The sequence below is a fragment of the Passer domesticus genome, chromosome Z, assembly GCF_036417665.1.
Source record: "Passer domesticus isolate bPasDom1 chromosome Z, bPasDom1.hap1, whole genome shotgun sequence".
Classification (NCBI taxonomy): domain Eukaryota; kingdom Metazoa; phylum Chordata; class Aves; order Passeriformes; family Passeridae; genus Passer; species Passer domesticus.
The window spans coordinates 29,614,245-29,630,064 of NC_087512.1; the positions used below are offsets into that span (position 1 = coordinate 29,614,245).

Consider the following 15,820-nt stretch of genomic DNA (forward strand, 5'->3'; position numbering starts at 1 on the left):
TGCTGGGAAGCTTTTTGTTGTTTAGCTGATATGTAGAACCTGAGATGTCTACCAACCTTTTCTACTTGAAACTAGGGGTACTTAAATATTATTACTCTCTTTCATAAAATTAAGTCAGTAATTACTCATGAGTTCTTCAGTGGTAGCTGCTTAGCAACGTGTTTTCTGTGGATAGGTTAGATCAAAGTGCTGGCCTGCAGGTTGTATTTTTCCCTTTGGTGGGATGAAGTGCAGTTGTTTTGATGTTAGGTTTGATGGATTTGTTTGCCACTGCATTCATTAGCTTCACATCAAAAAACTGACAGGCTGTTAAATGAAACTTTGGCTTAGATTTTCAGCTTGACTGTTTCAAGACCTATGTGAAGATATTTTGTTTTTGTGCTGCAGCAGCCTCAAGCAGTTATGACTGTTTCAAAAAGAAGAAAAGTTATTTAATATCTTGATTTATTTGGATACAAGACTCATTGTCTTGAAGATAGCTATATCCAGCTAATGTTATCCAAACAGTATATTTATTTTGAAATATATATTGAGACATAATAACTGATTTAACTGATTTTATCAGAGGAGAAATGATATTTACTGCACAAAAATGCTTCCACCTCCCAAAATTTATTGAGGTAATTTTTTTTTTCCAATGAGGTTTATGTTTAGGTTGCTTTTGTACAATAAAATGTCTGTTCAAAATGAAAAAAAGTCTAACTCAGGTGGACTGTTTTATTTTTCAAATGTGGGTGAGTGAATTTTAAAGGTATAGGTTCCCTGCCCCAATTACCACGTTTTAGTACTGTATGTCAGAAATAGCTGTGTGCATATGCTCATGAGTTATTAGTCTAACAGCTTATTTTATTTTTTTGTTTTTCAAAACTTTTTTTAAACACTGTATGTTGATACATTTGATAGCAGTCTGCAACACTACCAGCATCATTCATGCTGTACAAATCAATGTTTTTACTTGCTAGATCATAATTAGCCAACTTATGTCATTGTCCTGTCTGCTAATGAAATGTCACAAGTTTTCTGGAACCAGACATGGTTTCCATTTCTGGTCTGGATTGTTAGTACACTACTTCAGAGCAAATCTTGTGCATTCTGCATTTGACATTTCACTTCATAATCACAGTGCCTCTCTCAGCTTTGCAGTTGTCATGGAATTTTCTCTTTTATTTTTTCTTTATTTCTTTTCCATTGATCTCTTATTTACCATTTTGTTTTACCTTACTGCCATAATTTGGTGCCTCTGTTTAATTCTTACATCACAAACTCATAATTTCCGTAGAAGAGCAGCTATTACAATTTCCCACTCTAAAATTTATTGCTGAAATGGGAGATTGTCCATCTCCCACAGAGCTGTAACTTGCACAGTTCTAGATTTCTAGTACTGTGACATTTTGAATTAAGAATCAGGTTTTAGAAGTAGAAAGGAATTGTAATAATCACAATACTTTTACCTGTTCTAGTAGAATAATATTCTTTTTTTTTTTTTTGAACCTTACCCTTTTGGTAGAGCATCTGATTAAAAAATAATTTGAAATGTCATGTAGTGGGGTTCCTGTGCTCTGAGCTATGTTATGTGCAAGTAGTGATGTTGTCTGTGATAGTGTATTCTGTGGTTCTGAAATTCTGCTGTATTCTCGTGAATCTTTTTCAACAGTATAGCACAGCTTTTTTTCTGTTTGATGTAAAGTACATGTAAGTAGCATTATGCATGTACATTCTTGGCACAGGGCCCTCATGCAAGCTGCTGCACTGTTTATTAAATAAAACTTGAACCAAGAGTACTACCACTTCTTTCTCTTATGCAGTTTTGATGAAGTAAGGAGAGGAGAATTCTGTAAAGTAGCATTTTAAATGTTGGAGTACATTCTGACAAGCGTGAATGAGTGGAAATGATGAAATCGAATCTTCCTTTTTTTCCCCTAAGTGTTATCCAAGAGCTTCCATTTATCAAAGTAAAAAAATGTACCAAGTTGGCATACTTGGTGGATGTTTAGAAGTTTTTGTTTTCACTTAACAAGGTGATCTTTTTAAAGAAAAAGTCAGTGATTTACAACAAACTTGCCTTTTCAGAGTATAATTTATTTAAAATTTTGAGTAGATCAATACAGTTTGCCTTTGCTTACTTTTTTGTGAGAATGCAGATTATATTTATCCTCAATTTGCTGAGGAAGAAGTTTTGCCACTATGTAAATTTCTGTCTCTATATTAGTGTCATAGTCTTTAGAGAGAGATTATTTTCATTCCAGGTGTTTAAAGAAAGTAGAATTTAACTAAAATTATTTTCATAAATATGAGGTTCACAAAAAGGCACATTTAAAATCACTTTAATAGGGTTTGGCTAGAAATCAGTAAGTTAGAATTAAGTTGTCAGTAAAGTCCTTGTTTTTAGTAAACCTTTGAATGGAGAGTAATTGCTGGTGCCTTAATAAAGCCGTTGTTGGATATGGGCTGTTGTATATTCTTATTGCTATTCACAACCACTTGTTACCCACACATCTACACCCTATAATCCTTATTAAACTTATGTCAAATTCTGGACAGGGCACTTTGTTTTCTGATTGTTTCATACACAATCCTGCAGGTTTGGTATTTGAAGGTAAGAATTAGGAACTCAGCACAGGTATGTTTGTTTACAGGGCTTTTCTTCTCGTAATTCACTTTGCAGTAGCAGTTAAAAATTGTATGTGTTTTACTTGTCACCATTTAAAATTTATATTATATTATAGTTTATATGATAAAATTTGTGTTTCAAGAGCATTCTAATTGAATTTTTCCTTATAAAATAATTTTCTTTACAAAATCATTGTTTTATTTGTAATTGTTATAAAGCAGTTCTCTTACCATCTCTTTTAAAAAAGGAAATTAATTAATGTAAAAAAGTGTGTGAAATTAATGTAAATATGTTTCATGTGTTTAAAGGTAGAACAGTCATCATTTACAACTCCTTGTAAATGACTCAACTGAATGGTTGATAGTATTTTTGAAACAGGACAGTTTCACAGTTTTTCTGTTTATGATCTCTATGAAAGTCCTGTAAAACAAACCAAAGTAAACAGTTGAGAGCATGCCATAAAAGACAGTATCACTGGAATGTTTTTAGAAAATTATTTGAATTCCCCCGTCCCCTGCTTGCAAAGAGATCGGAAAGAGTTAGCAATAGCGAGTAAATCTAAATAAAGAGGTGATGCACAATCTTAATTTAGAGGATTTCACTAAGGCATGTTTATATACAGCATTTGCAATATTAGCAGCATGCTGAGCAGTTAGATGGTTTGCCTTGCCATATTTGTCCCCTTTCCCTCATGTACTTTGATTACAACAAAAAAAGGTTCTACACTCAAAAGGTGGAAGCTTGTTAGCAATATTTATTAGTTTCTGATGGCCAAATCATTGAAAGGAAGAACCTATGCAAAGTTTTCTAATCTTTACCACTGTAGATCTTTGGCATCTGAAATACAGCACTTCCCCACATATTGCTGGAGGGAAGCAGATAGACAAACTTTTAACCAGTTAGCTATTACCACTGTGGTACATATATAGATGTATATAAAATAAAATTGTATATAAAATATAGTCTATACATATTCAATATGAAATAATTTCAATATTTGTTTCTTAAGCTTAGAAACAAATCAGAGATATACCAAGGTACACACTGTAGATAGAAATATTAAATAAATCGTCACTTTTTCTTCATTATTATAATTTTATATAATCTTATAATCTTCTTTGTTATTATAACCTTCCTTATAATCTTCTGCCAAGAAAAGATTAAATTCTGTTGTGGTGGCTGTAGCTGAAAGATCTTTGTGGTCTTTCTTTAATGGTGTTGGCAAGATTTGTTGCTTGATCTTACAACCTAGTCTGTCAGACTTCTCAAAAGAAGCTGCCCCTCAGTCTTACAAAGCCTGCAGTTATTGAATCTGATATACAGAATTATGATGTCTTTGTGTTAATTGAGGTTTAATTGGGGTTTAATTCAGAGGGTTTTGTAGATTCAGAAAACTTTGAAAAATTGAAAAAATGTCATGGTTTTTGTGAGGTAGAATATGGAAATAAATTTAAGAAAATCTGATCTTTTAGCTCATAAATTAAATGCTAACTTTGTAAAAAATAAGGATTTTTAAAATTTTTATTTTTTGAGCTACCTTGACAGAAATGTATTTTGACAAGATTCTACAGCTAACCAAGTTTTTCTGGTTTTGACTTTTGGAAGCTGCTGAGCATGTTTGTACTCTATTGACAGCTAGCATAATTCACCATTTCTAAAAGGCAAATTATATTTCATTTCAAAGAGAATTTTAGTATTAATAATGACTATCACTGGGTCCTGGTAGTCTCCTGCAGGAGTCTACAACTTTTTGAGTCTGCAACTTGTATGAGAAATGCTATTTGTGTTTTTGCAGATGCATTCTTTCTGTGAGCCAGGTATTCTGCCATGTACTGATCAAGTACTTGCCTTATGATTGGAGAGAGTTGATAACTTAAATGGAACTGTTCAATTGCATGTGAACATGCACAATCAAATGGACAGTGAGAGTGTATTAACTTTGTATGGAATAAGTCTAGAGACTGAAGTGGATTTTTCTTACCTGACTTTGTTGCTGAACTCCAATATGTAACCTCGTCAGTACTTTGTTCCATAAAAATGATGTGTCTAGCACATAATGGCTAATTTAGAGTAATGTGGAATTTTACTGACTGCTGTGCTGTTTATAAAATTGTTACAAAACAGTTTGACTTGGAAAAGCTTTGAATCCAACTAGAATAAATTTAATGCAAATGCCTTTAATTAAATTTGCTTAATTTAAATAATGTAATTTGTATTGATTATGCTTCTGCAGTTCATTTGGATTTTTGTTTTAATTAAGATTCAGTAATCTTGTTTTACCTTCCAGAGCTATTCATAAAATGACTATGAATAAAAAACATGTTAATTAAGTTAACACTTTCATACATTTATTACAACAAAGCATGTAATAATTTTTTTCCCCGATGAAGGTATCATATACAGAGGAAAACATATTAGAAGGACTGCAGTGCAATTTTGCTTGAAATTATCTTTTGTCCCTGTAGCAAATCCAACCTGAATAGCCCTCAAATAGTCCTCAAACAGTGTGGGTACTTTTTTTGCTCTACTTGCCTGAGAAGCTGCCCACACTACCTTCTGAAGTTGATGGGATGATTACTAAAGTGCAGCAGGACCCTGTAACTTCCTTGGGCATCCTGTAACTAGCTGTGGAGCTTCTCCCCGTTAGCTAGCATCTGTGCAGCACTGAAAGAGTCTCAAACTTGAATGCTTGCATAATAATTTTGTGTCTGACAAGGGAGTTGCCCACTGATAGAACTGCCCATGTTGAGAGCAACCCAGAATGAAAGGCTGGCTGGCTGTATCAACTGGGCCATAAATGCTGTGCTAAGATTTATTGCTATTGCTTCGATTTGTCCCCCTCTCTTTGTTAGGACTATTAGCTGGTTGAAAAGAAAATTTAAAGTAAGTTTAAGCCAAGATAATACACATGCATATTCTTATGAGCATCCAATGATAGACATGCAATTTAGGTCTGTATCTGTGCATGTAAAGGAGAAGTCATGTGAAGGCTACTGGAAATGTTGAAGGGGAGAGAAGATGAAATCCAGGCTGTAGAGCTAATTATAGGCATTTGCCATGTGTCTTAACTGTAGACTGAAAAGCTGTAGAAATTCAGCTAGTTGCGTTCACAGAGGTCTATGCAAATACTTGTGCAGATAGTTCTAAGTGGTAGCCTTAAAGACCAGGTTTTGAACTTTAACATTTAGTTTACCTGAATTCATTCAGAAAGATTGATCTGATGTTTTCTCACTACGTCTTTTTTGTTCAAAGTAACTATTTCAGCTACTGGTAATGCAGTGGTACCAAGTAAATCCTGTCAGGTAATTTGTCATGAGGGAAGACCTTCTCCCTCTCTACCACTGCCTGAAAGCACCTGAAAGTGAGGGTTGGGCTTTTCTCTAAGTCACAAGTGATAGGACAAGAGGAAACGGTCTCAAGCTGTACCAGGGGAGGTTTAGATAAAGTATTATCACACATTTCCTCATGGAAGGGATTGTTCGGTATTGGCCAGGCTTCCCAAGCACTTTGGCACTGCTGAGTTAATGGATGGACTTGATTATTCTAAGGCTTATTAAAATGTAAATGATTCTATATCAGAGGAACAGCTCAAAAACTGGTGAGCTACTTTCACTTCATTGCTATAGCTGCGATCAAAATTATATGGGATTTTGACAAACTAGGCGGAAATCTCCAGCAGTTTGTGTCTTGAGGTGCTTTCTAGGCTCTCATTTGGTCCTTATGTCTCCTCAGATTTCATTTGCAATTGGATTTTTGGTACATTCTGTTGTTCTTTATGATAAAATCATAGCAGAAAGGAAGTCTGGGAATTTTTCCATGACTTCTTTCTGCAGTTATGACTATTCCTGCCTTTATTCATAGGTTCAAATGGTAGTTGACAGTATAATAATCTTGCTTTCCAAATTATCTCTTCAGTGTGTATGTGGGCACAGATTTGTTTTTTTGCCTAGCCTGTGGTTATGCTTACCTTTGAAGTTTATGTGTGATTAAACATTTTCAAAATAATGAAAAGTGATGTTAAAGCAGCATATTTATTCATCTATACCATATTTATTCATCTATAACTTCCCTAAGATAGTGCACAGTGGGTCTCCCTGTCATTAGTGTAAAGTGCTAATTGTACTTATTTGTTATCCTTGAGTGTCCTGCTAACCAAGATGATACAGCAAGAGGTACAAAAATCTGCGTTTAAAGTATTTTATAGATGCAGTATTTGCAATTTGCAAGTATTAATGAGTCTATTTTTATTAAACAATAATGAATTTACAACTTTTCTGTAAATGATCAGCAAACGTGTACATTAGAAATACAGTTAATAATGAAAATCCTTGCTTTGTATTTTGCCCTTATGTGACTTATAAGTGAATTAGTTGATTACTTAAAACAGTGTTTAAACTATTTAACATTTCTGTCTCTGTTCTGTCACCAGTGGTAAACAATTGAAAATACATTAATGTGTGCTGAAAACCAGCAGAGGATTATTTAGATGATCACACTGAACTCTGTTGATACTGTGAATCTTAAGAAATGAGATAATTACTGATCATTATTTCTAATTATTATTATTACTAATTATTACTAATTATTATTATTATTACTGGTAATATAGGACTTCTGAAAGCAAGTTAGAATTGATACAGTTTTCTCAAAACTAGTCATTAATGAGAATGGTCAATTAACTGTTCTTTGCAAAGTCTGAAATACTGGCAATTTGCAGAAGAAAAAGTATAAAGTCAGGTGACATACAGCAGTTCTGTTTTTTGATTGCTTCGCTAGTGTGTAAAATATATGTAATTTCTTAAAATTTTAAATGTAGTGAAATGAGGAAAAAAAATTTTAAAGACTTTTATATTTTTTTTCTAATTTTTCCCCCCATCTTTCTCTTTTTAAAAGTAAATTTTCAGTCTGTTACGGTAGTTCTCAGGATGTTGTTGCTTTAAGAAAAATGTTTTAACTGGCACGTTACCAGTATAGGCAGAAACTGAATACGAGTTGTTTGCTGGACATGAATTTTAAAGTTACAACGAGGGAGAATATGAATTGTTTTAGTGGTATTAATGCATTTATTCTTAGAACGAATGTGCCTTTCTAAAAGGATATTTTAGCAGTTCAGAGCTTTCTGTAGTAAGAAATAGTCTTCACATTTTTTCGTGGACTGCAAATGGCTTGGTGAAGACCAGAGGGTGTTGCAGGAATTGAAATTTTAGAACCTTAGGTATTATTTGGAATGGTCAATGAATAAGCATGACTTAGGAAAGTAAATGGTTATCTTTCTCAGTTTTGTTGGCCAGAGTGGACAAAAGTTCCCAGTAGATGTCAAAGAAAACTAGGTTGTGTTTCTAAACAATCATATATAGTGAAGGAATTGAACTTATATGCTAAAGAAACTTAATTTGCCTTTATTCATATTTAGAACTTTTATTCTTCATCCTACTGTTGGCATGGTGAGTTAGCCTACAAGGCCTACAAGTACAAAGGAAAGTTACTCACATTAACCAGTGTTTGAAATTTGGGATGTGTTCAGGTGGAAGATAAATCTCTGTTACCTTTCTTATGAAAGGTTGAACCATATAATCTTCTTAGGTTCCTTACCTGTAAGACTAGACTTGAAATTGTACCTCATAGTATATTTATAGAAACAACATATAATGTAAACAAAAGAATAATTAATTAGATTACATAATTTTATAATAATTGCATTGTATAAATATATAATATCTTTTGGATAATAAGATATTTAATAATACGGAGATAAATGTACGTATAGTACATTTATAGTACATTTGCTTTCTAGGATAGATATTTAAGGGGTTTTTTTTGGAATAAGAAATAGTGGTCAGGAGTATAGTGACAAAATTAAAAAGGTGTTCACTTCGGCAGTTTGATTTGCCAATTGACTTTTATTTACGGCTTTGATGTATCTTTTTTGACAGCTGCATATGTTTGTCTAGTCACATAATTTATATATGTTAGTTGTTTAATTGTCTGCTACTTCAGAAAGTTAAAGAAATACTGGTATTGTCATGGTATCTATTCTTTTTTCCTTTTCAAAGAGTTCTTGTAGTTCTCTAGTATGCATATAAAATATATGTAGGGGCAAGACAAAAGTTACGGAAAGCAACTTAGTGTTCTCTTTTATATTATCTTAAACTTGCTAAATGTTGGTGAAAGAGGCTTATAAAACAGGAATAATGAAGAAAACTTGATGTTAAGATGAACACAATTCCCTTTTACTTAGGGTACGTTGTAGGTACTATTTCTTTTTTTTGTTCCATTTTACCTCAGTCCTGAGCCTTTCTGTGTTTTAAACAAAAAGAAAAGGATATTATTAAAACATCCTGTTGAAAAAATGCAGTATTGTTGTTTAGACGCTGAGAGAACATACTGCCTTGTTTCCAAGGTGATATTATGCTGTGTGTGCTGCTAATCATACCTGAAGCAGCATAGAAAGGAATCAGAGGACTATGTAGATAAACGCTAAAATATGTGAATTGAGAAATTCACATATAATTGAAATTAGTTAGTGCAATCTAATTGACATAACATAAAACTGTAGGTAATGTAAAGAATTTGTGTTTTAGCAGGACCAAGAGGTTTAATGCTGGAATGAAATTTAGACTGTCATATGAACTACCCGAGCCTTTCAAAGTATGTTTAACTGGATCTGCACTGCTGTTTATTTGAGCTGTTGGTGGTTCACAGTTCTCTCTGGCTCCAGCAGGTGTTAATGACTTATTAGCATTACCTGCAGGAAGCTGTACTATTTGTAAAAAAAAAAAAAAAAAAGTTTAGAGGGCAGCAAGAATTTATTTTAACTAATGATTAAAATATTTATAAATGTAAATCTGTTTAACCAAGATAATATCTGTAGGCTATATCAGAGCATACTGGTTGGTCTGTAGTTTATGTAACTATATTTTGTCATCAAACAGTCTGTATAGACTGAAAATAATATTCTTTCCTAACTGCTTCTATATTGTTCCTTTTTAAAATCAGCCTTTTAAAGTCAGGGTGGAGAAGATTGGTTTTCGTATTGATAAATTAAATATTATTTTTTATTCATTTCAAGAAAAAATGATGAACAAATTGAATGGAATTACTGTTTTCGTATAGTAATTAATTTAAAGTGAGATCATGCAGGTAAATCTATCTTACAGTAACATGAAGTCAGCAACATTTATTTTTCAACTCTTGGAAGAAACCCCTAACATTTACATCTTTTCTTCTTTTTGGATCTCTTTTATATTGGGGATTTTTTTGACAAGTCTTTGTAAAACAAAAATTTGGGGTGTCTTCAAATTATATAATGACAAAACAAATATTTGAGTTTCAGTAAGGGATGTTACTCATATTCATACTGGAACGCAAGCCCTGATTTTATATCCATTTTTAGCTGTTCATCAGCAGAGGGCAATATAACTTCATACATTTGCTTGAAAGGTTTAATTTGTTGATTTTTTTATTTCTAATTTTAACTAAGGGAGCACCTACTTCTAAATACTGAGAAAATATGTGAACTCATGATGAAAAAGCAATGAGCTGTAGTATTAGTATTCCTTATGCACTTTCAGAAGCCTGTATAAACTTCCTGGTTGTTGTACTCTGTGGGATGTGTTCCCTGAGTTCATAAGTAGGCAGAAAATGTCCTGACTTTATGGAACTAGCAAAATGTGTTTTTGCTTTTCCACTGGATTAGCTGATACACCCTCAGAATTAGCTCACGTGCCATTTCAGTGGTTTGTTGTTTGTTTTCTTTTTTGTTTGTGGACTTCTGTTTGTTCTGGGACATATGGGGTTTTTTTTCCCCTTAGGACGGTCTCATGCAAAGCTTGGGATGCTTTTTACATCTGTTTCAGTTTTGTTGTAGGATTAAATGTCTTTTGAAGGGAGAACTTGTAGCACTTGATAGAATCTCAGTACATGTATTGTAAATTAGGTGTAGTGAGAAGCTGTGCTGTAATAATTAAGAACTAGATTTAGGCCTTCATTTCAACTCATTCATTCCACATGTTAGAAGAAGAGTCTCGTTTTATGGCTGGCGTGGTAGAATGAGCCTTTACACTCCTTAGGAAGCATGTGTACAATAACCTTGTAGTGTACACTGTGTTAATACGTATATATTGTGATAGTTCTTTGATTTTTATATTGCCATTTAAATTTCCATTTAGTTCTTCTTTCAGGACATGTCAGGAATCCTGAAATGGATGTACATGTGTGGCAATTTTTTTTTTTTTTTTTTGAGAATCTGTTTTCCTATTTCTAATGCTCTTGAGGCATATTCAGAAAGACTTCAGACATATGGTTTCTTGTTTTTCATCTTCTCCTTTGGGCATCAAACATTCAGCGAGTCTACTTTACTGTCATAGCATACATACAGTTCCTGCTAACAGCCTGGGACAGGCAGCATTTACCAGTGTTAAAACATGAGGCTAGGATTAAAATATTTTGTTGTTCAGCTTGGCTCGCTGAATGACCTTAGGTAGTAGCATCCCTCTCTTTACTTTTCTTTGAAATACATTGGATAATGCTGGCCTACCTCTATTACTAAAATTGTTTTGAAGATTAATTTGCTGCTTGTTAAGCTGTAATATTTAAATTGCAAATAACAATAGAACTCCTTTAGGTATTGCATGTAGATAAAAATGGCAAAACAGGTCATAAAGAATATATGTATTTGGTATAATACAGCTTTTGCACTCAGGTTTTTTTTGCACAGGTATTTGTCCTTGTGTTCCAGTTTGAGAACTGCCCCTAATTGTAGGATTTGATTGAATCAGTCTTTTACACTATCACACTGATGCAAAATGAAAATAAATTCAAATCAACTTCAGCTGGTATTGAAGTCTTAGGTTGCGATACATAAATGCTAGTAATAATTATTATGGCTTTAAAAATTTATTTAGGAAAAAACTGCAGGATTTTCATCCATAAATACAGTGCTGACTATATAGTTATATCTTGTAACATACACATTAATATAAGAAAGCATTGTTAGATGGTTGAAAAGGACACATATTTATGAAAATGTAACTGGCAACTTGTAAGTTAGATAAATAGTTTGAAAGTCACTGTTCTAAAGCATCTTAGGCTTTTCCTTTATTCTAAAAAGATTAATTAAAAAAAAATCATTAGTTGCAGGGAATGTAAAGATAGTTTCACAGAAATCTCCTGTTGGTGATTTTGTTATCTATTCTAACTGGGTAAAGTGGGAAAGAAGAAGAAGCTAGCACAATAAATTGGATGACTTTCAGAGCTAAACCATTGCCAATCTCAGTGATCTATCCAAGCATGTGTATATTAAAATTTCCTGTGTCTTGGTAGAGAATAATGTCTTGAAATGTAATAAATAGATAAGTTATCATACTATCATAGCTTTAGACACTTGGCATTGTGCCATGCTCTAAGGCAAAGGACAATGCCCTAAAAATTCTGACGTTTAAAACATCCTTGTTGTTAAAATGTTAATAACCAAATGTGTATGACACCACTTTTTATAATTATGTTATAAGTGATACTGAACAAATTAGAAAAGAGCTTTGAGGACTGTAGAACAAGTTGAGATGTAACTAATTATATTAAGAACATATTAAAATATAAAGTACCCAGATACTTATTTAATATGGTGATTGGTGGCTAATGAATTTTGTGTAGATGATCTTCGGTAATAATGTACTTGGTAAACTTTCAAAACATACTGTCTCAGCAGCAGACATTTAATAGTATTGGAAAATATTGTTTGTGAAGGAAATTGGTAAACTAGTTAGGAGCATATGTGTCTGTAGCATTTTTCTCTGATTTTCTCTTAGAACCTACTTTTAAACTCAAGTAATGATGTGATAAGCTTGTTGTCAGAGATATATTTTGATCTGGTTATCGCATAAGAACTTATTTTAGGTCGTTCTACCTAAACTAGTCATCTCTAAATTAATAAAATATTTGTTGTTCTTTTTTTTTGGCTTCATGTCTCAAACTTTATTTAGCTATTTGTATAATCAAACACCCCTCCAAATGTGGGTTTTTTGTGGTGGTCTTTTTTTTTTAGTAATTTTTGTGGCTTTGGCTATAACTGGAGGTATATGTTAAGTATCACTTCTTGTATTCTGTGTGTTCATGGAATGGTATAGATTATTATGATAAAATCATTCATGCCCAAAATGTGCAATTTTTGTGTTTAGAACTATAGGGTAAAAAAAGCAAATAGCAGGGATTCTGTTGGTTGTTGGTTTTCTTTTTTTTTTTCTTTTTTCTTTTTTTTTTTTCATCTGGGTGTCTTCCTCTTGTCTCCTTTGTCTCCTTTCTCCACACCCTATTTTTTTGGTTGACTTTCTTGAGAACAGTATTGTTTTAGATTTTTTTTCTTACAGAAAAAATGGGGGAATTTCTTTTCTTACAGAAGTAATGGGGGAATTCAAAATTAGCTTGTTCTCCATCAGTTTTCTCATCTCAAAACTGCTGAATCAATATTAATTGCCTTAATTATGTAACTCAAAAGGTTGTACATTTGTCCATTGGGAATAGAGCTTATTTAGGTGACAAGAGTTGTGCCACCCGCCTCTTATGAAGTGGTTTGCAATTTGAACCTCACACTTGATCAGCTATGCTGTTGGATACTGAAATCAGAAGATAAACTCAGTGTACTTTCCCTTCACCTGTTCAGGTGCAGAATGTACATTTTGAGAAACATGGTTTCCTAGAAGTGTTAAGGTGCTTGACTACCTCATTTTGGTTACCATCCTAAACGATACATCCCTTCTTCCCTTGAAACAAGCTGGGGTAAGAAATAATCTTAAAGAAAATTCACATTTAGTTCTCACATGATTGACAGTCTTGATTCATCTTGTGCCTGGTTTGCATTTCTTTGCACATACTCATTTGCACATCTGTGCTCCTTTTGTACTTTATTGAATATATGTGCAAGCTGAGACATGCTACATGTATGACTTATTTGTAGATTTTGGTATTCTAATGATTCTGTATTAAATAATTTCTTGAAGGCAGGTGAAACATCAATTGAATTCTGTATATGTTGCTGAGGAAAAAGGGAAGATTTTTGAAACGAAGCCTGTACAAAACAGGTGAGGGAAGTACCTTTCCCTATTTTCTGTTTGGAGAAGAGGAGATGCTTGGACCTGAAGTATCAGTTCTCCTACTGCACCTTGGTCTTGGGGGTCCTCTGCCAAAAAGCTACATTTTCTGCATTGCATGCTTTTGGATACCGATTATATTCTACTGTCTTAATGCTGTTTTCAGGTCTGATACAGAATAATTTGGTATATGGATTTTTGACATTAACTTGAATAGAATGAAAGGCTGACCTGTAGCTATGTGTCTGTATTGTACACATTCCCAGAAGGGGGCATTATGAGGGGAATACAGTCTATTTCCAGTTTCCCGCCAGTCAGCAGCATGAAGGTGCTGTGATATGAATAAGGATGTTTAATCCAGAATGCCTCCTAAAAATGAAATAAAATCTTATGCCTCACATAAGGAAAAGAATTAAGTCCTGTGCAAAGTCCATTTTTGTTGAGTTGGAAATACGGTATTCCCAAAGTCAGGAAGAGACAATAGGTTAATAGATTTTTTTTTTTTTAAGTGAGATTTCACATTTGATTTTGCACTAGGGCTCTTGTTTTCTATACCATATCTTTGGCATAGCAGTTTTCATATTGGACTTCCATTAGATTTTTTTTTAATGGGATTTGTATGTGGACTTTATATTCTTAAAACACTGTTGTTTAATGAGTTTGTCTGTTACCAGAAGTACAAATGGAGGAAGTTGCAGCACAAAAGTGAATATGAATTTATGTTTTTTAATAAAAAAACAATTTCTAATTGTAGGACTATTAAAAAAAGGTTTATAATTGAACTTTTATCTTGACATAATTTTAACTGTGTTTTGACTATTAATTTGGTAGTATTTTAGATTTAAGCTTAAAAAAGGATAGGTTGTATCATGTTTGCCATATTTTCTCCTTTTAATGATGTCCATGTTTTGTGACAGCTGATAATTCATTTCCAAATCAAATTCTCTTCTCTGCCTGAATCTATTAGAGCATGTTAAGAAAATGCTATTTGGTGCATGTTCTCTGAGGCTATAGTCAGATGTCTCTTTTTTTCCTGCAGTTTTGCTGTCTTAATGGGAGTAATCTCAGCACTGCTGGGTTCCTTGGCATTTTTTAATAAAATCATTGCTCTTATAGAAGCAGATACTTGGCAGAAAATAGACAGCCTTTTATTTTGCTATGATAATACATAAGAGAGATGAGGCCAACTAGTAAATTTGTTTGAAACAAAGGGAGTGTTTTTTTTAAGGAAGTGTTGGAAGAAAAATGTGAACAAAGTTTCATATTCATGAAACCAGGCTTTGTTATAAGTCTTGATAACTTTTTTCAATATTATTTTAAATAATTTGTTCTTGTGGAAAGAGAATTCAAATGTTGGGAAAAAATCACTGCAGTGACCTTTAGCCCATTGCTGTTTTTAAGATTAATCAAAAGGAGATATGCTAGTATCCTGTATTTCTTTTTTTTTTTTTAATTAGGAACTTCATTATGTATCAGCCAAGCTTAACTTCAAATATATATTTACATACCTAGTCAATAATGGTTGAAAAAGTTCACTAAGTAGAAACTACTTGTATCATTTTATTGCTGTCTTGCTGAAGGTAAGATATATTAAAAAATGAAAATACTCTTTTAAGAATGTAAGATCTTCCACATACAACCATATTTTAAGGAACAGTTTTAAACTTTTTCCAGCAATACAAATCAAAATGTTGATCACTCTCCAGAAACTGTTTAGGGAATATGGTAGTTCCTTAAGAGCTTATCCCAAGCTGCAGCAAAATGGTGTTGATGATTTGCTATTCATCTTTGAATTTCATGTGCTTGGTGCTGTGTGCCAGCACACTGTCTTTACTTTTTAATTCTAGGTGTTTAGGTAAAATTCATATGGGAAATCTGCAATAGAGGGAAACCATGTTAGAGTTCAGTCAGTTCTGTGTGATTTGTGTCTTTACCATATGTGTTCTATTTTGCAGTTTCCTAGACTAAACGGGGTTAGGTATTTTACTTAGGAATGATTTTGAGACAGAGATAGCACCTTTTATGTGATTTTATAATATGTAACTGTGCTACCAAATCTCAGACATCTTCCAAAGACTCTGTGAACTCTCATTTTATTCTCTGCAATGTAGACTATAATTAGCTT

General features: G+C 33.0%; 1 protein-coding gene across 8 annotated transcripts in view; it reads left to right on the forward strand.

Annotated features, from left to right (window-relative positions):
• The window catches only part of KDM4C (lysine demethylase 4C), a 240,174-nt gene that overhangs the window by 60,051 nt on the left and 164,303 nt on the right, over positions 1-15,820 (forward strand). The window contains exon 9 of one of the 8 annotated variants that reach the window (XM_064402758.1): positions 13,606-13,857. The exons of the other annotated variants lie outside the window; for them this stretch is intronic. Coding sequence (XP_064258828.1) covers positions 13,606-13,644 — 39 coding nt within the window. The 3' untranslated portion in view covers positions 13,645-13,857. Of the gene's footprint in view, positions 1-13,605; positions 13,858-15,820 lie in introns of those variants that run through there. 8 annotated transcript variants of the gene reach the window in all.